This window comes from Ornithorhynchus anatinus, chromosome 2, assembly GCF_004115215.2.
Source record: "Ornithorhynchus anatinus isolate Pmale09 chromosome 2, mOrnAna1.pri.v4, whole genome shotgun sequence".
Taxonomy (NCBI): domain Eukaryota; kingdom Metazoa; phylum Chordata; class Mammalia; order Monotremata; family Ornithorhynchidae; genus Ornithorhynchus; species Ornithorhynchus anatinus.
Window position 1 is genome coordinate 16,731,403 of NC_041729.1, and position 21,919 is coordinate 16,753,321.

The 21,919-nt window shown below is 48.3% G+C and overlaps 1 protein-coding gene across 2 annotated transcripts; it reads right to left on the minus strand.

The window, feature by feature from the left end:
• Positions 1 to 6,514: 6,514 nt before the first annotated feature.
• On the minus strand, positions 6,515 to 21,407 carry TMED2 (transmembrane p24 trafficking protein 2). Of its 2 annotated transcripts, XM_029057488.2 has the most exons (5): positions 21,131 to 21,407; positions 13,819 to 14,011; positions 13,402 to 13,422; positions 11,219 to 11,326; positions 6,515 to 8,179 (listed from the first exon to the last, which is right to left on the minus strand). In XM_029057488.2, the coding sequence occupies exons 1-5, from the start codon at positions 21,308 to 21,310 to the stop codon at positions 8,055 to 8,057; spliced, it is 627 nt and encodes a 208-aa protein (XP_028913321.1). In that variant the 5' UTR covers positions 21,311 to 21,407; the 3' UTR covers positions 6,515 to 8,054. The 2 variants fall into 2 exon arrangements, with proteins under 2 accessions (XP_028913321.1, XP_028913322.1); XM_029057489.1 differs by lacking the exon at positions 13,402 to 13,422 and having other exon boundaries at positions 21,131 to 21,310.
• Positions 21,408 to 21,919: the final 512 nt, after the last annotated feature.

The window sequence follows — 21,919 nt, forward strand, 5'->3', positions numbered from 1 at the left end:
GGAAGTGCGGCCTGGGCCGCCCCCCCCCCCCCCCGCTTCCGCTCCGCCGCCGGAAGTCCGGCCGCAACCGCCGTCCCGAGGAGCCGAGGAGCCGAGGAGCCGAGGAGCCGAGGAGCCGAGGAGCCGAGGAGCCGAGGAGCCGAGGAGCCGAGGAGCCGAGGAGCCGAGGAGCCTCTTCGGGGCGGCCCTCGCTCCCTCCCTCCCTCGCTCGGCTTGGGGCGAGGCGCTTCCTTTCGCCGTGACCTCCTCTGGAAAATGGGGGTGGCGTTTTGGTATTTGGGGGGCGCTCGCTCTGTGCCAGGCACCGTTCTAAACGCCGGGGGAGATCCAAGGTCATCAGTTGGTCCCACGTGGGGCTCCCGGTCTTCATCCCCCTTTTGCAGATGAGGGAACTGAGGCCCGGTGAAGTGACTTTCTCCAAGTCACACAGCAGACAAGTGGCAGAGCTGGGATTCGAACCCACGACCTCTGACTCCCCAGCCCGGGTTCTTTCCACCGAGCCACGTTGAATGAAGACTGGGAGCCCCACGTGGGACACCCTGATGACCTTGTACCTACCCCAGCGCTTAGAGCAGTGCTTGGCACATAGTAAGCGCTTAGCAAATGCCATCATCATTATTACTATTATTCTCAGTGACCTCATCTGTAAAACAGGGATGAAGACTGTGAGCCCTTCATGAGACAACCTGATGACCTTGTACCTACCCCAGCGCTTAGAGCAGTGCTTGGCACATAGTAAGCGCTTAGCAAATGCCATCATCATTATTATTATTATTCTCAGTGACCTCATCTGTAAAACAGGGATGAAGACTGTGAGCCCTACATGAGACAACCTGATGACCTTCTATCTCCCCCAGCGCTTACAACAGTGCTTGGCACACCATTAGCGCTTAACAAATACCAACAGTATTCTTATTCTCTGGGCCTGTTACCTCATCTGTAAAATGGAGATGAAGACTGTGAGCCCCACGTGGGACAGCCCGATGACCTTGTATCCAAAGCCTCCAGCGCTTAGAACAGTGCTGGGCACATAGTAAGCGCTTAACAAGTACCATTATAATTATTAAATTGTATTTACTGAGCGCTTACTGTGTGCACAGCACGGTCCTAAGTGCTTGGAAAGGACAATTCAGTAACAGATAGAGACCAGTTGTCCTGCTTCTCTTTATTGCCCCTTGGAGCTTCGCGCTTTTCCTACCTTCAAGTAGCTCACCGCTAAATCCTTGCTCAAAGAGCCCAAGAAAGAATTATTTCACATAATAATTATGGTATTCAAGTGCTTACTATGTGGCAGGCAAGCAGCCTGGCTTAGTGGAAAGAGCCCGGGCTGGGGAGTCAGAGGTCATGGGTTCTAATGCCAACTCCATTTGTCAGCTGGGTGACCCTGGGCAAGTCACCTCACTTCTCTGTGCCTCAGTTACCTCATCTGGAAAATGGGGATGAAGACTACGAGCCCCATGTAGGACAACACAGTTACCTTGTATCTACCCCGGCGCTTTGAACAGTGCTGGGCACATAGTAAGCACTTTAATACCATTATTATTATTATTATTAAGCACTGGGGTAGATACAAGCAAATTGGGCTGGACATAGTTGCTGTCCCAGCCTTAATCCCCATTTTATAGATGAGGTAACTGAGGCACAGAGAAGTGAAGTGACTTACCCAGGGTCACACAGACAGGTGGCAGAGCCGGGATAAGAACCCACGTCCTTCCGACTTCCAGGCCTCTGCTCTATCCACTAGGCCACGCAGGCTTCTCGTGCTGCTCTTTTGCAGCGTTAGCCCTTTTCCTCAGCTCCCTCTCCCCTCCGAGTTGCCCTGGCTCCCTCCCTTTGCTCTACCCCCCTCCCTACCCATTCATTCATTCAATAGTATTTATTGAGCGCTTACTATGTGCAGAGCACTGTACTAAGCGCTTGGGATGAACAAGTCGGCAACAGATAGAGACAGTCCCTGCCGTTGGACGGGCTGACGGTCTAATCGGGGGAGATGGACAGACAAGAACAATGGCAATAAACAGCGTCAAGGGGAAGAACATCTCGTAAAAACCGATGGCAACTAAATAGAATCGAGGCGATGTACAATTCATTAACAAAATAAATAGGGTAACGAAAATATATACAGTTGAGCGGACGAGTACAGTGCTGTGGGGATGGGAAGGGAGAGGTGGAGGAGCAGAGGGAAAGGGGGAAAAAGAGGGTTTAGCTGCGGAGAGGTAAAGGGGGGATGGCAGAGGGAGTAGAGGGAGAAGAGGAGCTCAGTCTGGGAACGCCTCTTGGAGGAGGTGAGTTTTAAGTAGGGTTTTGAAGAGGGGAAGAGAATTAGCCTGGCAGAGGTGAGGAGGGAGGGCGTTCCAGGACCGCGGGAGGACGTGGCCCAGGAGTCGACGGCGGGATAGGTGAGACCGAGGGACGGCGAGGAGGTGGGCGGCAGAGGAGCGGAGCGTGCGGGGTGGGCGGTGGAAAGAGAGAAGGGAGGAGAGGTAGGAAGGGGCAAGGTGATGGAGAGCCTTGAAGCCTAGAGTGAGGAGTTTTTGTTTGGAGCGGAGGTCGATAGGCAACCACTGGAGTTGTTTAAGAAGGGGAGTGACATGCCCAGATCGTTTCTGCAGGAAGATGAGCCGGGCAGCGGAGTGAAGAATAGACCGGAGCAGGGCGAGAGAGGAGGAAGGGAGGTCAGAGAGAAGGCTGACACAGTAGTCTAGCCGGGATATAACGAGAGCCCGTAATAGTAAGGTAGCCGTTTGGGTGGAGAGGAAAGGGCGGATCTTGGCGATATTGTAGAGGTGAAACCGGCAGGTCTTGGTAACGGATAGGATGTGTGGGGTGAACGAGAGGGACGAGTCAAGGATGACACCGAGATCGCGGGCCCGAGAGATGGGAAGGATGGTCGTGCCATCGACGGTGATAGAGAAGTCTGGGAGAGGACCGGGTTTGGGAGGGAAGATGAGGAGCTCAGTCTTGCTCACGTTGAGTTTTAGGTGGCGGGCCGACATCCAGGTGGAGACGTCCCGGAGGCGGGAGGAGATGCGAGCCTGAAGGGAGGGGGAGAGGACAGGGGCAGAGATGTAGATCTGCGTGTCATCTGCGTAGAGATGGTAGTCAAAGCCGTGAGAGCGAATGAGTTCACCGAGGGAGTGAGTGTAAATGGAGAACGGAAGAGGGCCAAGAACTGACCCTTGAGGAACTCCAACAGTTAAAGGATGGGAGGGGGAGGAGGCTCCAGCGTAGGAGACCGAGAATGATCGGCCAGAGAGGTGAGAGGAGAACCAGGAGAGGACAGAGTCCGTAAAGCCAAGGTGAGATAAGGTATGGAGGAGGGGATGGTCGACAGTGTCAAAGGCAGCAGAGAGGTCAAGGAGGATCAGAATGGAGTAGGAGCCATCGGATTTGGCAAGAAGGAGGTCACGGGTGACCTTAGAGAGAGCAGTCTCGGTAGAGCGGAGGGGACGGAAGCCAGATTGGAGGGGGTCTAGGAGAGAATGGGAGTTAAGGAATTCTAAGCATCGATTGTAGACGACTCGTTCTAGGATTTTGGAAAGTAAGGGTAGTAGGGAGATAGGGCAATAACTGGAGGGGGAAGTGGGGTCAAGAGCGGGGTTTCTTTAGGATGGGGGAGACGTGGGCATGTTTGAAGGCAGCGGGGAAGGAGCCATTGGAGATTGAGTGGTTAAAAATAGAAGTTAAGGAAGGGAGGAGGGCAGGGGCGATGGTTTTAAGAAGGTGAGAGGGATATACCCCACAGCACTTGTGTATATATGTACATATCTAAAATTCTATTTATTTATATTGATGCCTGTTTACTTGTTTTGATGTATATCTATAATTCTATTTATTTATATTGATGCCTGTTGACTTGTTTTGATGTATATCTATAATTCTATTTTTTATAGTGATGCCTGTTTATCTGTTTTGATATATATTCTGATATAATTCTGTTATAATTAAATAAATTAATTAAATCTAGTATAATTTTGATATAATTCTGTTTATTTATATTGATGCCCATCTACTTGTTTTGATGACTGCCTCCCCTCTTCTAGACTGTAAACCTGTTGTGGGCATGAACTGTCTTTATTGCTGAACCGAACTTTCCAAGCGCATAATACAGTTCTCTGCACACAGTAAGCACTCAATAAATATGACTGACTAATAACAACAACAATAATGGCATTTAAGCACTTACTATGTGCAAAACACTGTTCTAAGCCCTGGGAGGATACAAGGTGATCAGGTTGTCCCACGAGGGGCTCACAGTCTTAATGCCCATTTTACAGATGAGGTCACTGAGGCAGAGAGAAGTTAAGTGACTTGCCCAAAGTCACACAGCTGACAAGCAACAGAGCCGGGATTTGAACCCATGACAATTTGAACCCAATACTTTGGAGATCACCACCCTCAAGCAAAGCGGGTGCACTGTTGAATTTACGTTTGCTAACGTTCAGGAAATTACTCTTGTACCCTGCAGGTAGGTGACATTTAAATCCCCTTGCATTTGCCATGATGAACGGCAACGGTCTCACACTTACTGCACAAAATAGCTGCCCTTGATGGTAAGATTGTATCCACTAGTGTGGGCATCCCACCGGGAATAATTTGCACACTACGCCTAAGACGTGGTAGTATTCTTGGCCCCTTAACAAGAATCTTATGCTTCTCAGATACCAATGGAAAAGAGAAAAGTTATATTCTGCTGCCAGCAGGACATGTTCTCAAGCTGCTTTTGCTCTACTGGTGATGGATTGCTCAGAGGCACCTACGCTCTCTCACCCAGTCCACCGCCCCCCGGCAATGAGACATCTGGTAGGGAGAATCGGCGCAGCTTGGGGTCTCAGAATAGAACATCTGAGACTTAAATAATAATAATTGTGGTGTCTGATAAGCCCTGACCATGTCAAGCACTGTATTAAGCACTGGAATGGATACAAGCAAGTCAGGTTAGACACAGTCCCTGTCCCACCTAGGGCTCATAATCTCAATCCCCATTTTATAGATGAGGGAACTGAGGCCAGGAGAAGTGGAGTGATTTGCCCAAGGTCACACAGCAGGCACGTGGCGGAGCCGGGATTAAAACCCATGATCCTTTTGACTCCCGGGCCCGTGCTCTAACCCCTACGCCATGCTGCTACTTCAACTGTGAGTCCGTTGCTGGGCAGGGATTGTCTCTGTCTGTTGCCGAATTGTCCATTCCAAGTGCTTAGTCCAGTGCTCTGCACACAGTAAACGCTCACTAAATAAAACTGAACGAATGAATGAACAAGAGGATGCACCAATGTGGCCACATCCTAGTGGAGAATGATGCCTGAGTCATTCCCAACAAGACTAGGCTGGATTTCCAACTGACCCCCACACCACCTCAGTTCCTTCCACAGTCGGCTCACCAAGAAGGAAGTTCCGGAATTTAGTAGTCCAACCCCTCGCATCAAAGCTCCGTTCATCTCGACCCAGCTATGCCGGGTGGGGAGGGTGAGGAGAATGAACGACGGCAGGATGGAAAACTGAAATTGGGAGAGAGTAAGGAGGGCAGCGGAAACATTTTTAAGACTCAGTATAACGAAGCTTGCAACTATGTTGAATCCCACATGAGAACAGGGAAATCAACTGCCAAGGACAGGTCATCCTTGGGCGCCGCTATCGAGAAAGGAGTGACTCTTTTTCAGCAAAAGCTTTGTAAGGAACAAGAGATAAGGAGCCATGCACTGCAAATATTGAATATAACACGAGGGACGGCTTCTTTTGTGGGTAGAATGCGGCGGCCACTGTACTACTTGCGTTGGCCTTTCTAGCCACTTACCCACTTACATTCACGGGATGAATTTCACTGTCAATTAGCTCCTTTTCTAATGTATTCATTTTCATTCTCTCTCTCTCTCCCCTCTTCTCCTTTCCCCTCTGCCCCTGGTTGTACCGTTTCAAACGGCTGCACAAAACCGAAACGGTAACACAAAAGAGCATCAAGTATAGAAGAAAAAGCCATGAAACCGTGATCTGCAAATTTAAAGAGCGATAACAAGGTGCTGCGGCTTATTTTCATATATTGGCGCAGCGCCATAAAACCAAGTGAAAAGAGAGTCAAATAACTACTTAATCTGTTCCCAAACCTCAGCCAATCTGGATCACTCCAGTTCAATTGTCTACACAAGTTGAATGAACTAAAACATCTCTCATTTAGGCTGGAAAGATCTGGCCAAGAAATGGGAACTTCTGTTCTAAGATCAACTTTCATTCATTCATTCAATAGCATTTATTGAGCGCTTACTACGTGCAGAGCACTGTACTAAACGCTTGGAATGTACAACTTTGCATGAACCACCACAATCAAGCCATTGACTCACTTGTGTTGCATTTCAGAAATTTTCTCTCCAAGCTATAACGGAAAGTAAGCATACAATTAGAGAAATTAAATGATTGCCGTTCGACCCTTTCCGAAAATTTATTTCCCACCTAGAAGTAAAGTTTGTGTTTGATATTAGGATCATTTCTTCAGAAGTAAAAAATAAAAGCCCAAACGTGATTCTTTTTATTAAAGAATTGTTTATTTACCGAACCTGGGTCATATTTAGACAACCGATTTTAATTTACATCTTCGAATCAAATTTTGAAGTGTTTCACACAAAAGAGTTGGTGAGTAACAGCTGCCCTAAGGTGAAACACTCACCTTACTGGTCAACTGTTGCCAGAATCTGCCTAAGGTTGAAAAAATTTTACTCCCAACATGAAAACCTGTAACAAATTTTAAATTAATAGTACAAAACTCGTTACTTGTAGTTTTCCCCCCTTGAAAAGATCAAAAAAAGTACAAGTAACTCATATATATCAGTCACAACATAATCCTGAATCAGCCCCTCACCATAAACAGATGCTTTTCAAATTTTAAACCCAACATCCCAGACCAAGAGCAGAAAGTTGTTTCATAAGAAAGGAAGTTCACGTGTCTAAAACGAGAAGAAAAAAAAAAAACAACAACAAAACCAAAAAACAACTAGCACTGAGAATGACACTCAGTACCCTCTAGACAATGGCCCAAAATGCCATTACTAAAAATAAAATAGTGGCTGTATAACATTGCGATAACACTCGAGAGCCTTTAACCCTTTGGCATCAGGAATCCAGCTTTCCCCAATTACACTTTGGAAGTGCCAACGATTTTGGGGGGCGGTGGGGGAGGTGGAGGTGGGGTTGGGAGGCAAGAGGGGGCAAACGCTGGGCATGCCAGCGCAGAGGAATTTGATAGCCATCGTCTGCTGAGCCATCATGTTGCACGCAACTGGCTTTAACGTACACTGTTACGCCAAATGAAGCGAAAACCAAAACCGCGTGGGTTACCGGCCTGCTCCACCAGGCAGAAAGTTCATTGATTCGGCACATACTTAGAAAGCCCCAGGATCCAATGTAATGAACACTTAAATCTTGTTGGGGGAGTAGTCTGTTGGGTATTTGTTTTATTTTTGGGGGTTTTTTTTAAATTAAAACAAGAAGTGGGAACACAAGCACCCGGTTACAGTATCATACTGAAAAGTCAAGTGCCTCCTGCCCATTATTCGAGGGGCAGAATTTAAGTTTCATTTGTGTCCTGAAGGGGGGGGGAGCCCAACCTCAAAACCACCAGCCAAATGGAATATTTTTACAACCTGTACAGCAGGGTTAGAGATCCAGAGAACATATACAGCAATTTTAGTAAAGTACCATCAGGCCTTGTGCTGTTTTCTTCAAGGAATTGCATTGGATTATGAGAACAGGAAAGAGAAAAATCGAGGCATAAAAGTTACTATGTTACTACATTCCACTTACAGCATTTGAGCTCTAGAAGGACCTGTATGGTGGAGGCAGATTTAAAATGACAAAATTCCAATCAAATGTCAAATGTTTTTAGGGCAGTCCTTGCTACAGAAGGTTTTATCTTTTTTTCCCAAAAAACATATTTATCAAGAAGAAATATTAACAATGAGTATACATAGGTCAGAAAACAAAAACTTAGAAACTAAGTGACATTGTTGTGACCAAGTTGTTTGGTAAACAGTGAATTTTGTGTTTGGGATCATCAGGAAAAGCCTTTAAACCACCCGCCGGACTTCAAAAAATCTCTTCAGGTAGTAGATCTGTCCCAATGTCATGGCAACTAGTACAAGAGCTTCAAAAAACGACCAGAGGACCACTCTGCTGTTTGTGTTGTCATTGACTGTTGGAGACAAACAAACGAGAAAATTAATTCAGTTGTCATCAACGCTCCAGTCCATCAGCCGGTCAAGAACAGTGCTTCCTGTGAATTTTTGTGAATCTCTCCCAAGAAAATTCAAGCGCTTGACACTAATGATTCTCCCAAGACTCCTATCAGAGCGATACGCACCAAAGAAAATCCCCACTGAGCGGAGAAATTACTTTCTGAAGATGACAAACCCAATCACTGGGAGCTTTCAAGTCTCAGATCTGTAGCACCCAACACGATCGCACAGACCATATGGCAAAAGGCTCTAAAACCGTAATAGGAACAACCAGATTTAGGTTTTTCCGTTTGATCATATTCAGCCGAGACACGCGACCCACTGAGATTCAGCCTCTGAAAGGCAATGTTGATGTAAAGCACAGTAAGCCAAGTACTATGATCCTTAACTTTTAAATAGACAGCACCTAGTTTCTGATCATTATAATGGTCATGGTGGCATCTGTTAAGCTCTTACTCGGTCTTCGCCCACTGTACTAAGCGCCGGGGTAATCAGGTCGGACACAGTCCTGTTCCGCATGGAGCTCGCGGTCTAAGTAAGAGGGAGAGCAGGGATTTAATCCCCAATGTACAGATGAGGAAAAAGACAGAGAGGCGAAGTGACTTCCCCAGGGTCACGTAGCAAAGACGCCACAGACCTACAATTAAAACCCAGGTCCTGAGTGAGACTCCTAGGTTGATGCCTTTTCCACTAGGCCGTGCAGCTTTCTCACGTACTGGCGACCTTGAGATGCCGCCTCAACATGGCAGTACGCTAGTAGCCAACTAAGAACTATGATTACTTCAAAGCCCAAACTACAACCAATCAATGCTATTCAACCCCCTTGTACTATACTCTTCTAAGCACTTAATCCAGTGCTCTGCACGTAATAAGTGCTCAATAAATACCACTGACTGACTGAGCGCTCACTTGGATTGTGAGCCCCACAAGAGACATGGGCTGTGCCCGATTTCTACCCAAGTGCTCTCTCCCAGGGCTTAGTCAAGTGCTCTATGAGCAGTAAGCACTTAATAAATACCATTGAGGATGATACTGTGTGCCGAGCACTGCGTAAGCGCGTGGGAGAGTACAACATTACATATACGTTCCCTGCCCTCAATGAGCTTAGAGTCTAGAGGGGGAGAGGGGAAGTGAGAGCTTAGCAAGGAAAGGCCTCTTGGAGGAGAGAGGATTTTAGGAGGGCTTCGAGGTGGGAAAGAGTTGGGGGGCTGTCAGATATGAACGGAAAGGGAGCTCCAAGGCACGGGGGGGAGGGCGGCAAGGGGTCGGCGGCCAGACAGACAAGTTCGAGGGACGGTGAGTGGGTTGGTGTTTGAGGAGGCAAGTGGTTGGGCTGGGTGTAGTGGGAGATTAGGGAAGTGAGGTAGGAGGCAGGAGAGCTGATCGAGTGCCCCTTAAAGCCGACGGCAACGAGTTTCCGTTTGACGTGGCCGTGAATGGGCAACCACTGGAGGTTTTTGAGTCCCAGGGAGACATGGAACGATCATTTTTTTTTTAATAGTGATCTTGGCAGCAGAGTCCCGGAAAGGGGGAGAGGTAGCCAAATCCAAATAATATTTGAAACCACTGCAATCTCTTAATAAAAATGGGATTGGACTGATGACAACCTGATATGTAACCCCAGTGGATGTCAGTGTTCTAGCTCTTGGCCTTCAACAGTGTTGACTGAGCAACAACTGGGTACACAACGCCGGACTAAGGACTTGGGAGAGTCCAAAAGAAGGCACCTGGTCTCTCTCCTCACAAGCGACCGCCTTGACAATTTGTGATTTTTAAGTATGTGTAAAGGAACACATGCCTTGAAAATTACTAAACCAGTCAGGACCATCTTAACTGGTACAATCTTTGTTGTCTACGCACACTAAATGTAATGAACTCCACCAGACTCTGTTACCCGTCAATCGTATTTACTGAGCATTTACTGGGTGCACTGCACTGTACCAAGCACTTGGGAGGGTACAATATAACAGAGTTGACAGACATGTTCCCTGCCCACAGACTAGAGGGGGAGAAAGACATTAATAAAAATCAGTTGTGGATATGGGCCCAAGTGCTGTGGGGCTGAGGGAAGGGTAAGTAAAGGATGCAAATCCAAATCAGATATTTAGTAAACCACAATTACTTGTGCAAAATGAAAGCGACTATCTGTGGAACTCTGTGCCAGAAACCGTGATTGGACTATACCAAAAAAACCATGACATCCCCTTAAATTACGATTGTCCTCTGATTTTCCACAAAACACCCATCCAAAACAAACTTATGAACTCAGAAAACCACCAAAAGGCACCACAGGGGGGTCAACTGGTCTGACTATTTTTACTTTTGTGAATCTGAACTCCATTTTTTTCTTTGGAGTATTTTTCTTTAGGTTTAGCCCTCAGGATGGTGGAAGGACAGGCCGGCCATCTTTCTCCCCCAACACCCATTCTTACTGTGCAAGTTTTTTCTCTGTTGAACTCCAATTCCATTCTACTTTTCTCAAACTGGAGTTTCCTTTCAGTATTGTTGCCGCTCTTCTTCATACCCTCTTCCCTTCCTCCTCAATCTTTTTAGTGTGGAGACCTCATACCCTGGACAGAGTACCCTTCAGAGTCAGCTAATACTCAATGCATACCTGTATCTCTCTTGCCTAGCCTTTCAGCCCTGCCGAATTTCATCCTGTGTTTAATGGTTCATTTCTCCAACTTGCAGATGAAGAAAGCAGAGTCCCACTCCACCCGAAGCCTAAATCAGGGCAAATTTTCCCCTCACTGCTTCCACAAAACTGTTTTACACAGCCTTCGATGAAAACCATTGTAGAACACTAAGTGAAATATCCTCGTTTACAAAGGGCCACTCTGATTAAAAAGCTCTTGCTGAATAAAAAAGGTGGAAGCGATTCACTAAAATGACCGATTTAAGAGTTTCGAACATTCACTTTCAACCCCGGCAGATTCCAGATGACCCAATATGGGACTATTCCACATCAACGTGCCGACTGTCGAGCCTTCACTTACTTGCTCTGTGTATTCGCTCACGAACTTCCATGTACTCCTGTTCATGCTTCACAGCTGTCATGGCCACAGCTAGCTCGTTAATCATCTCTTCTAGTTTGTTCTGGTGCGCTGCACAGGGGACGGGGAGAAGAGTGAGAAAACGTGTCGGACGGCTTATTTTGTTTTCAAAGACGACGTCAGAAAAGGCTTCTCTTGGAAAGCACCAAGACTTCCGAAGGCCATTTAGAAATGACTCTTCCCCCACCACCCCCCTTTCTGACCACTTTTTTACTGGTATTTTGGAACGCTGCTCGGCTTTACCGATGAAGTCTTTCTTACAGGAGTCTTTAAACAGCTTTAGTCCTGGGAGAGAAAGCTCTTAGATGGGGAAGCAATCTACAGAATACTTACCCTTGGCAGGTAACGGATTTCTTTACATTTTTTATGTTTTGCTTTTTAAGTGGACTCCGCTCTCCGGACTAGCTGGTAGAGCCATGGAGAGGAAGTGGGCTGAACAGAGGATGGCAACAATGCTCGGTCAAGATAAAGTCTAACTTTCTATATCAAACCCCTGTCGCACAAAACCAGAGTGAAAACTTATAAGCAATAACCAGGCAGAATCAATACCATGCAAATATCTGAAAAATTCAAATGGAACAAACGTTTTAGTACTAGATACAACTACAGGGATCCTGTATACTATCGTGAGCCGCCCAGAATGGATTCTTCCATTTTAGGAGCTATCCCTCTTTAGCAAAGGAAAAGTCAATCACCGAAATATCGGCTCCCGGGTCTCACCTCTTCTGACCCTCTCGTGGTCACATTCAGGCACATTTTAGCAGAGTGGGGAAATGACGGAGCTTGTTCTATCGACAAAAAGGCTCTTGACTGCACAGGGTTTTTCGCCCGGTTCACCTTTACGCCCGGTTCACCTTTACCCGAAGACGTACGTGGGGTGCGCTAGCCTTCCCTTCCGAAGGGAACAAAGTGTGCGCTTCCAGGGAGTGTGATTAGATAACAAATGACCCGAAAAGGGCAGAAAGAAAGCCAACTTTTCGAGGATCTATCCCGTCAACCAAAATCCAACGATGCGCCGTTTGGATTCGAAATCACGGATCAGGCGCTAAGTGATTGTGGGGATCGCAGCAGGGACCTAGGGCCCCGCGTACTTGACAGCGGATCCGTCGGAACCTAGGGTCACACCCTTCTGAGCGGACTCTGCTTGAGTCCAACGTGCTACACGTAACCTTCTAAGGGGAAGAGGGTCGATTTGGTAGTGGCTATACAATGCCTTTAACACGCAAAAGCAAGGCTCTGAGATGTTAAAGGATTATTTAAGAACAGTTCAAATTTCACATATGTCGGGCAACGTGGTCAAATTATTCCAGCCCTTTTACTAGAAGGACGGAGAGAGAAACCCAGCCCTGCAAAACACCCATCTCTTCCTGCAGCCCAGAAAAAATACCAAAAAGAACCGGAGGCCTGAGTTTGGAATGCTCCCAGCAGACAAAGGCTCTATCTGCCTGCGACTAGTCTGAGCAATAATGACCTTCAAGAAATCCAAAAAAAATTTTTCAGCCTCCACTCCATTTCTACAATTTCGGTTGCTTAATCGATGTTACCCCACTGCTATTTTGAAACATACTAAAAAATGCTCGCTTGAAGACAGTTGGCAGGCTGAGATATTAAGCTACATGATCAACAGTCAACGTACAGAGGCCTCAAAACCCTTAGACCTATTTTTCTAACTTCCCCTGGCCCCAAGACAAATCTGCTATAAATGAAATGATGGCAAACACTGGTATACAACTGCTAAGATTAAAAAAACAGTGATATTGCTCAACTCCAATAAGCTGATGTAAATGTACAGCTGATTTGTACTTATTTACCCACAGGTAATCCCACAATTATTTTTTATTTCCTTTCAAGTAAGTTCAGAAGGTAAAAGTTTGACTTTTAAAATCCTCGACAGTCTTTCACTTTACGTTGAACGAAAACTGTCTCATCAATAACTACCTAAAGGAAATCAGCCCATCTGCTTGTAAGGTTTTCATTAAGAGAGGTTTAAAAAAAAAAAAAAAGAAGCATCCAATCTCATGCTAACAAACTGAGGTTAGAGAAAAAGGAAAGCACAAATTAGACATTAGTTAATCGTCTATGCAAAAGACAGGATGCCATGAGCTGTCAAAAGGCAGTACACATACCATCCCAGGTATCTCCACCACCTAAAGAAAAGTGTAACAGATAAAACACAAGTACCCAACAGAAAGCGGTAAATTGATCATTTACACCAAGCAACAAACTACATACCAGCATTTGCACATTAAAGGGAAGAGAGAAGTCAGACTGAGGCCTTAAATTAAATGTAAGCTTAATTGGAATAAATGGAAATGGAGGGAGAGGTGGCTATCGGCAAGATATATTAGCTTGTGGAAGGTGAATTACTTCATGACATCGAAGGTTCGGTTGGGACATTTCTTAACACACCAGATAACATAAGAGGGTATGGAACTCCAAGATCATCATTAAATTCAGAAGGGAAAAAACAAGATTACTAAAATGAGAAAAATCTCCAAACACAGAGATCGTCACATGAATAGTCTCCTCGCAAATGCTCGCACCTTCTGTTTCCATATCTTGGCCCTTCGGAGCTTCTCCAATATCAATAGTGAACATCACTATCTTTGGAGTCATAGTGGACATTCTGTTGCTAAAACAAAACTTGTAAGTTCCATCCATATGAGCAGCAAATGTGTATTTCCCACTGGACTCCCGGTCTCCTTTGTAAATTCCTTTATTATCAGGTCCTGTAATCTAGAGTAAGAAAAAAGCCTATCAGTGACACTGCAGCAGGTGGTGGAAAAAAAATACTTTAGAAGTTTAAAAACAGAATTTAAAATTAAACAACTTCAAATGGTAGGCCTTCAACCAACCACATTTTTTTTTTCAATATAGACTTTAAGTACTTACTATGTGCCAGGCACTATACTAAGCACTGGGGTAGATAATAATAATAATCGTGGCATTTAAGCACTTACTGGGTGATCGGCACTGTACTGAGCACTGGGGTAGATAATAATAATAATTGTGGTATTTGTTAAGCTCTTACTGGGTGCTCGGCACTGCACTGAGCACTGAGGTAGAGAATAATATTAATTGTGATATTTGTTAAGCACATACTGTGTGCCAGGCACCGTACTGAGCGCTGGGGTGGATACAAGCAAAAACAGATTGTGGACACAGTCCCTGTCCCACGTGGGGCTCTGTCTCAATCCCCATATTACAGATGAGGTAAATGAAGTGACTTGCCCAAGATTACACAACAAACAAGTGGCAGAGCCAGGACCAGAACCCAGTTCCTTCTGACTCCCAGGCCCCTGCTCTAATCCACTAGGCACCTTCTTGAAAACGTATCTACTAAGCGCTTGGGAGGGAACAATATAAGAGAGTTGGCAGACACAGTCCCTACCCAAAAGGAACTTATGGTCTAGAGGAGATGGACATTACCATAAGCAAGTCGGTGACGTGCATAAGTGCAGCGGGGCTGAGGAAGTTGTAAATAAAGGGTACAAATCCAAGTCCAAGGGGGATGCCAAAGGGAGTGGGAGAAGAGGAAATGAGGGCTTAACCAGGGAAGGCCTCTTGGACGAGATGTGCCTTGTAATAAGGCTTGGAAGGTGGGAAACATGATGGCCTGTCAGATATGAAGGGGGAGGGCGTTCTACAGCAGAGGCAGGTGGTGGGCGAGGGGTCAGCGGCAAGATACACGAGATTGACGTAGAGTAAGAAGGTTGGCGCTAGAGGAGTGAAGTGTGCGGGCTGGGCTGTAAGAGGTTTTGCTTTGCTGTCTGTCTACCCCGTTTAGACTGTGAGCCCGTCATCGGACAGGGATTGTCTCTATCTGGTGCCGAATTGTATATTCCAAGCGCTTAGTACAGTGCTCTGCATATAGCACTCAACAAATACTACTGAATGAATGAAAAGAGGTAAAGAAGGAGGGAGGAAGGAGTGCTTTAAAGCCAATGGAGCGGTGGATGGGTAACCTTCTATAATAGATTGTTGGCACTGAAATTTAATTTTGGTTGAGGTGGCTATGTACCAGGTCATAAAATTCTTTAAGACAAGGATCATGTGTTTTAGTTTGCTCTAGAACAGTGCTCTGCACACAGTAGGAGCTCAATAGACACTGCTGAATGAACAAGCATCTCGAGAGCGTGTCGCCATCAGTCACTTTCAGCAGCTTCAATACCTGTCTTCAACAGAAACCCTAAGGAAAAAAGCAACATTTGTTATAGGCATTCAATTCACAGAATCTGCTGAGTACCTACTAGGGGCAGAGCACCGCACCCAACTCTTGGCAGAGGACAAAAGAATTAAGGTAGTAGTCACGGTCCCTGTCTGCAAGGTGAAGCAAAAGAGCACCGGCCAGGGAGCCAGAGGCCTGGATTCTAATTCTGGTTCAGCCATTTGCCGACCGTGTGACCTTGGGCAAGTCACTTAAAGTCTCTGTACTTCAATTTCCTCATCGGTAAATTATCTTCTCCCACTTAAGACTATGGGAGAAAGGGGAAAGGGGCAGCATCTAACCTGATTAACTTGTATCTACCTAAATGCCTAGAAGGGTGCTTGGCACAGAGTACGTGCTTCATACGTATTATTATTATTGACAATAAGAAGATGACTTTACAGTCTCTATGGGGAGACAAAAACTGAAATAAACTTTAGATAAGAGGAAGTAATGAGTATAAATTTAAATAATCAGGTACACAAGTGCTCTAGGGAGCTGTGACTACTGATATGACAGCTCCTTGAGGCCAGGAAATCTAAAGGGCCCGGGTTCTAATTCCACCTCCACCACTAGTATGTGATCTCGGGGCAATCACTTTGCTTTTCTGTTCCTCATTTACCCTATCTATCAAATGGGGATTAAGACTTAGAACTCCATTGGAGACATGGACTGTGTCCAATCTGATTACCTTGCATCTATCCCAGCGTTTAATAAAGTAGGCAGTACGGGCATATTGTAAGCAGTTACATACCAGAAAAGACAGACTAAAAGATACAGAGCTAGGGATCAATTCACACCTCACCGTTGTACTCTCTCAAATGCTTTGTAGAGTCCTCTGAACAAAGACACTCAATAAATCCTTTAATTGATTGATTGGCATATCTGCTCCAGTGGCAACTGGAGAAGTTTAAGAAGGGGAGGCCACTAAGAACCCCACAGATGAATGTGAATTCGAGTCACTGCCGTCGCAAATTCCAAAGAGTAAACGAATCTACATTTCTCAAACTACTTTTCAAGTGTGATCGATCGCTATCAAGAGAGAAACAGCGCCCCAGCCCAACGGCTTCCTCAATAACTCCACTTTTAGCTCTCTTAATTGTCTTCAGTTCTCAATTCGGCTGAAATGCTGTTTTCCACACTAGGCAAAACTCAATCCTAACTAGCTCTGACCATCTGTAAGTTTCTCAAAGTGAAACCTGACACTGTACGACAATTTCTAACTCGAGCAAAACATCCCTGGAGTTGAAAGGGAGGACAGGGTTCTTCTGGGACCCCTTAGAGGCCTTCGCTGCGGTGTTTCAAGGGGACTGGTGAAGGACTGCTGTGATCCACCTCCGTGTACACGCTGTACACAGACACACACATCTTATTCTCCGTGGTGGATGGCAACGCAGCACACAACCACAGGGGAGCGAGAACGAAAGCAAAGTACTTAATCTCCAGAGGAAACCACAGAACAGTTTAATAACGGTTTACCTCAAGAATTCCACTCAGAGAGAGTTACCAAATTGAAGAAGTTCTTTTAGCCTCACATGTAACGATACGCTGCATCCCTAGCCGCCTGGAATACAAAAATGCAACTTCTCTAGGGTAAGACCGATGAGAAGAAAAGCAGCTGTTAGCTGGTCTGTGGCCAGACGGGGCCCAGACCAGCTTTTGGCAGATGTCACTTCTAGGCCCTACTGAGAGCTCACCTCCTCCAGGAGGCCTGCCCAGACTGAGCTTCCCCTTTTCCCTCTGCTCCCCATTCACCTCCCCTCAGCTAAGCCCTCTTTCCCTCTGTTCTTCCTCCTCTCCCTTCCCCTCCCTTCAACACTGTGCTCATTTGTCTAGATTTTTATTACCCTATTTATTTTGTTAATGAGGTGTCCATCACCTTGAGTCTATTTATCCTGATTAAGTTGTCTTGTTTCTGTTCGTCTGTCTCCCCCGATTGGACTGTGAGCCCGTCACGTCACGGGGCAGGGATGGTCTCTATCTGTTGCCGAATTGTCCATTCCAAGGGCTTAGTACAGAGCTCTGCACACAGTAAGCGCTCAATAAATACTATTGAATGAATGAATGAATAAGCATCTAGCAATAAGCATTCAATGAATTGAATAATGGGAGCAGCATAGCTTCGTGGCAGGAGCCCAGGCTTGGGAGTCAGAGACCGTGGGTTCTAATCCCGGTTCCGCCCCTTGTCTGCTGACTAACCTTGGGCAAGCCGCTTTACTTCTCTGTGCTTCAGTTCCCTCATCTGTAAAATGGGGATGATGACTGTGAGCCCCCCACGGGACAACCCGACGACCTTATATCTACCCCAGTGCATAAAACAGTGCTTGGCACACAGTAAATGCCTAACAAATACCCAAATTATTTATTATTAATAGTAGTATTAAATTCCATTGTTGACTCCTAGACTATTAGCTCATTATGGGCGGGGAAAGTATCCACTAAATTCTGTTGCTTTGTACGGCTCTTGGCATAGTGCTCTGCACACAGTGAGCGCTCAATAAATAGCTGAGGGACTGATCTAAGCGACGGGTTTCCAGGAGCTGAGGCAGAACCAGAGCCGCAGCCTCCTTGGGTGGAGTCAGCCCGGGGTGGGGGGACAAAGTCGAGGTTGGGCTAAGGCAGAGAGGGAGGGAGGGAGGCCCAGCCCGGGAAATAAGGGTGATCTTCCCGAGAATTCATTCGATCGTACTTATTGAGCACTTACCATGTGCACTACACTGTTCTAAGCACTTGGGAGAGGACAGTGTCCCAATGAGCAGATACATTCGCTGCCCACAACGAACTTACCGTCTGGCGAATCAATCAACTGTATTTATTGAGCACTTACTGCATGCAGCGCACTGTTCTAAGCGCTTGGGAGAGGACAACATCACAGGAAGGAGACACATTCCCTGCCCACAACGAGCTTAGCGTCTGGAGACCCAGTCGACGGTATTTATTGAGCGCTTACCGTGTGCAGCAAACTGTACTGAGCGTTTGGGAGAGGACAATGTCACAGTAAGCAGACACATTCCCTGCCCACAGCGAGCTTAGAGTCTGGAGAATCAGTCGATAGCATTTATTGAGTGCTTTCCGTGTGCAGCGCACTGCACTAGGCGCTTGGGAGAGAGCAATATTACAGTAAACAGACACAGTCACTGCCTAAAATGAACTTGCAGTTTGGAGACCCAGTGGATGGTATTTACTGAGCGCCTACCGTGGGCGCAGCACTATACTGAGCGCTTAGGAGAGGACAAGATAACAGTAAGCAGACACATTCGCTGCCCACAACGAGCCTAGAGCCTGGAGACTCGGTGGATGGCATTTACTGAACGCCTACCGTGGGCGGAGCACTGTACATTTAGGGGAGGACAATATCCCAGTAAGCAGACACATTCGCTGCCCACAACAAGCCTAGAGTCTGGAGACCCAGTGGATGGTATTTACTGATTGCCTTCCATGGGTGGAGCACTGTACTGAGCGCTTGAGAGAACAAGAGCGCAGTAAGCAGACCCATTTGCTGCCCACAATGAGCTTAGAGGCTGGAGACTCGGTGGATGGCATTTACTGAGCTCCTACTGTGGGTACAGCACTGTACTGAGCACTTAGAAGAGGACAAGGGCAGACACATTCACTGCCCACGACGAACTTAGAGTCTGGAGACTCGGTGGGTGGCATTTACTGAGTGCCTATGGTGGGTGCAGCACTCAACTGAGCATTTGGGAGAGGACAATATTACAGTAAGCAGACACATCCCCTGCCCACAACGGGCTTACAACCTGGAGACCCGGAGGATGGCATTTATTGAGTGTTTTCGGTGGGCAGAACACTGTACTAGGCGCTTGGGAGAGGACAATATCCCAATAGGCAGACACATTTGCTGCCCACAACGAACTTAGAGTCTGGAGAATCAGTGGTTGGTATTTACTGAGCGCCTATGGTGGGCGGACCACTGTACTGAGTGCTTGGGAGAGGACGATATCCCAGTAAGCAGACACATTCGCTGCCCACGACCAACATAGAGTCTGGTGACTCAGTGGGTGGCATTTACTGAGCGCCTACGAGGGACAGAACACTGTACTTTACTTAGAGAAGCAGCGTGGCTCAGTGGAAAGAGCCCCGGCTTGGGAGTCGGACATCATGGGTTCAAATCCCGGCTCGGCCGCTTGTCAGCTGGGTGACTTTGGGCAAGTCACTTCACTTCTCTGGGCCTCAGTCCCCTCATCTGGAAAATGGGGATGAAGGCTGTGAGCCTCACGTGGGACAACCTGATGACCCTGTATCTCCCCCAGCGCTTAGCACACAGTGAGCGCTTAACAAATACCATCACTATTATTATTACTGAGCGCTTGGAGGAGGACAATATCCCAGTAAGCAGACACATTTGCGGCCCATGACGAACAAGAGAAGCAGCGGGGCTCCGTGGAAAGAGCCCGGGCTTGGGAGTCAGAGGTCATGGGTTCGAATCCCCCCTTGTCAGCTGTGTGACTGGGGGCCAGTCACTTCACTTCTCTGTGCCTCAGTTCCCTCATCTGTCAAATGGGGATTAATTGTGCGCCTCACGTGGGACCACCCGATGACCCCGCATCTCCCCCAGCGCTGAGAACAGTGCTCTGCACAGAGGAAGTGCTTAACAGATACCAACATTACTATTAACTCCTCTGGGCCTCAGTGACCTCATCTGCAAAATGGGGATGGAGACTGGGAGCCTCACGTGGGACCACCTGATGACCCTGGATCTCCCCCAGCGCTTAGAACAGTGCTCTGCACCTAATAAGTGCTTAAATACCGATATGACTATTAACTCCTCTGTGCCTCAGTTCCCTCATCTGTCAAATGGGGATGAAGACTGTGAGCCTCACGTGGGCCCACCTCATCACCCTCGATCTCCCCCAGCGCTTAGAACAGTGCTCCGCACAGAGGAAGCGCCTAGCAAATACCAGCAGAGCGTGGCTCAGTGGAAAGAGCACGGGCTTTGGAGTCAGAGGTCATGGGTTCGAATCCCGGCTCGGCCACTTGTCAGCTGTGTGACTGTGGGCCAGTCACTTCACTTCTCGGTGCCTCAGTTCCCTCATCTGTAAAATGGGGATGAAGACTGTGAGCCCCACGTGGGACCACCTGCTTCCCCTGTGTCTCCCCCAGCGCTTAGAACAGTGCTCTGCACAGAGTAAGCGCTTAACAAATGCCAACATTATTATTATTAGTAGCAGTATTCTCTGGACCTCAGTGACCTCATCTGTCAAATGGGGATGAAGACCGGGAGCCTCACGGGGGACCACCTCGTCACCCTGGATCTCCCCCGGCGCTTAGAACAGGGCTGTGCACGTAGTAAGCGCTTCCCAAATACCGACAGTATTATTATTAACTTAGAGTGCGGAGCTTCAGGGGGTGGCCTTTACTGAGCGCCTACGGGGTCGGTCGGAGGACTGTGCTGAGCGCTTAGAGGGGCACAATACAGAGGAGCTCGCACGGAGGAGGAGGAGGAGGAGGAGCAGAGAGGCGCCCCCTCCCCCCCTCTCGGCGCCAGTGCGCGCGCGCGCGTCCCCGCCGGCGCGTGCCCGCTTGTCCCTCCCCCCCCCCCCCGCGCCCCCCGGCGCGCGCGCGCCTCCCGTCCTCCCGCCCTCCCCCCCCCCCCCCCAAACCCCGGTCCCGGGCGCGGCGGGCGTCACCTCCACGTCGATGTCGAGGAAGCCGCCCTCCGCCACCTCGAAGATGAGCCCCATCTTGGTGCCGGAGGTGACCCGCTCGAAGAAGCACTCCTCCGCGTGCGCGTCGATGCTGACGAAGTAGCCCGACGCGGCGGCCGACAGCGCCGACAGCAGCGCCAGCAGCTCCGGGGCGCTCACCATGGCGGGGCCGGGAGCCCGAAGCGCCACCGGGGCCGCGGCCTCCTCAGTCCCGCTCCTCCTCCTCAGTCCCGCTCCTCCTCCTCCTCCTGCTCGTCGTCCTCCTCGTCGTCGTCGTCGCCGCCGCCGCCGCCCGCCCCTCCTCTTCGTCGTCCTCCTCCTCAGGGCGCGCGGCCCCGCCCCTTCCGGCGGAGGAGGCCGACGCGGGCGCCGCCCATTGGCCGGGGCCGGACACTGCCACGTTACGGCCCCACGGCGGCCGCCCGGGGACAAACTAGCTCGCCGCCGCCGCCGCCGCCGCCGCCGCCCACAGGCCCCACGCGCTTCCTCCCCCGCCCCCCCCCCCCCCGCCCAGACCCGCCGGGGCCTTCCATTCAGGGGCTCGGCCGGCGCGAGACGGGGGTTCTCATCCCGCCTCCCCTGCCGTCAGTTGGGTGACCTTGGGCAAGTCACCTCACTTCTCTGGGCCTCGGTCACCTCATCTGTCAGATGGGGATGGAGACTGGGAGCCCCACGGGGGACCACCTCATTCCCCGGGATCTCCCCCAGCGCTTAGAACAGGGCTCTGCACAGAATAAGCGCTTCACAAATACCATCATGATTATTCTTATT

Excerpts from the sequence above, each read along its gene's own strand:
- TMED2 (XM_029057488.2), bottom strand. The coding sequence starts at position 21,310 with ATGGTGAGCGCCCCGGAGCTGCTGGCGCTGCTGTCGGCGCTGTCGGCC. Across the intron at positions 13,423-13,818 it reads CCAAGATATGGAAACAGAAG|GTGGTGGAGATACCTGGGAT; the intron begins GTGCGAGCATTT and ends ACTTTTCTTTAG. Across the intron at positions 8,180-11,218 it reads TGAGCGAATACACAGAGCAA|TCAATGACAACACAAACAGC; the intron begins GTAAGTGAAGGC and ends TGTCTCCAACAG.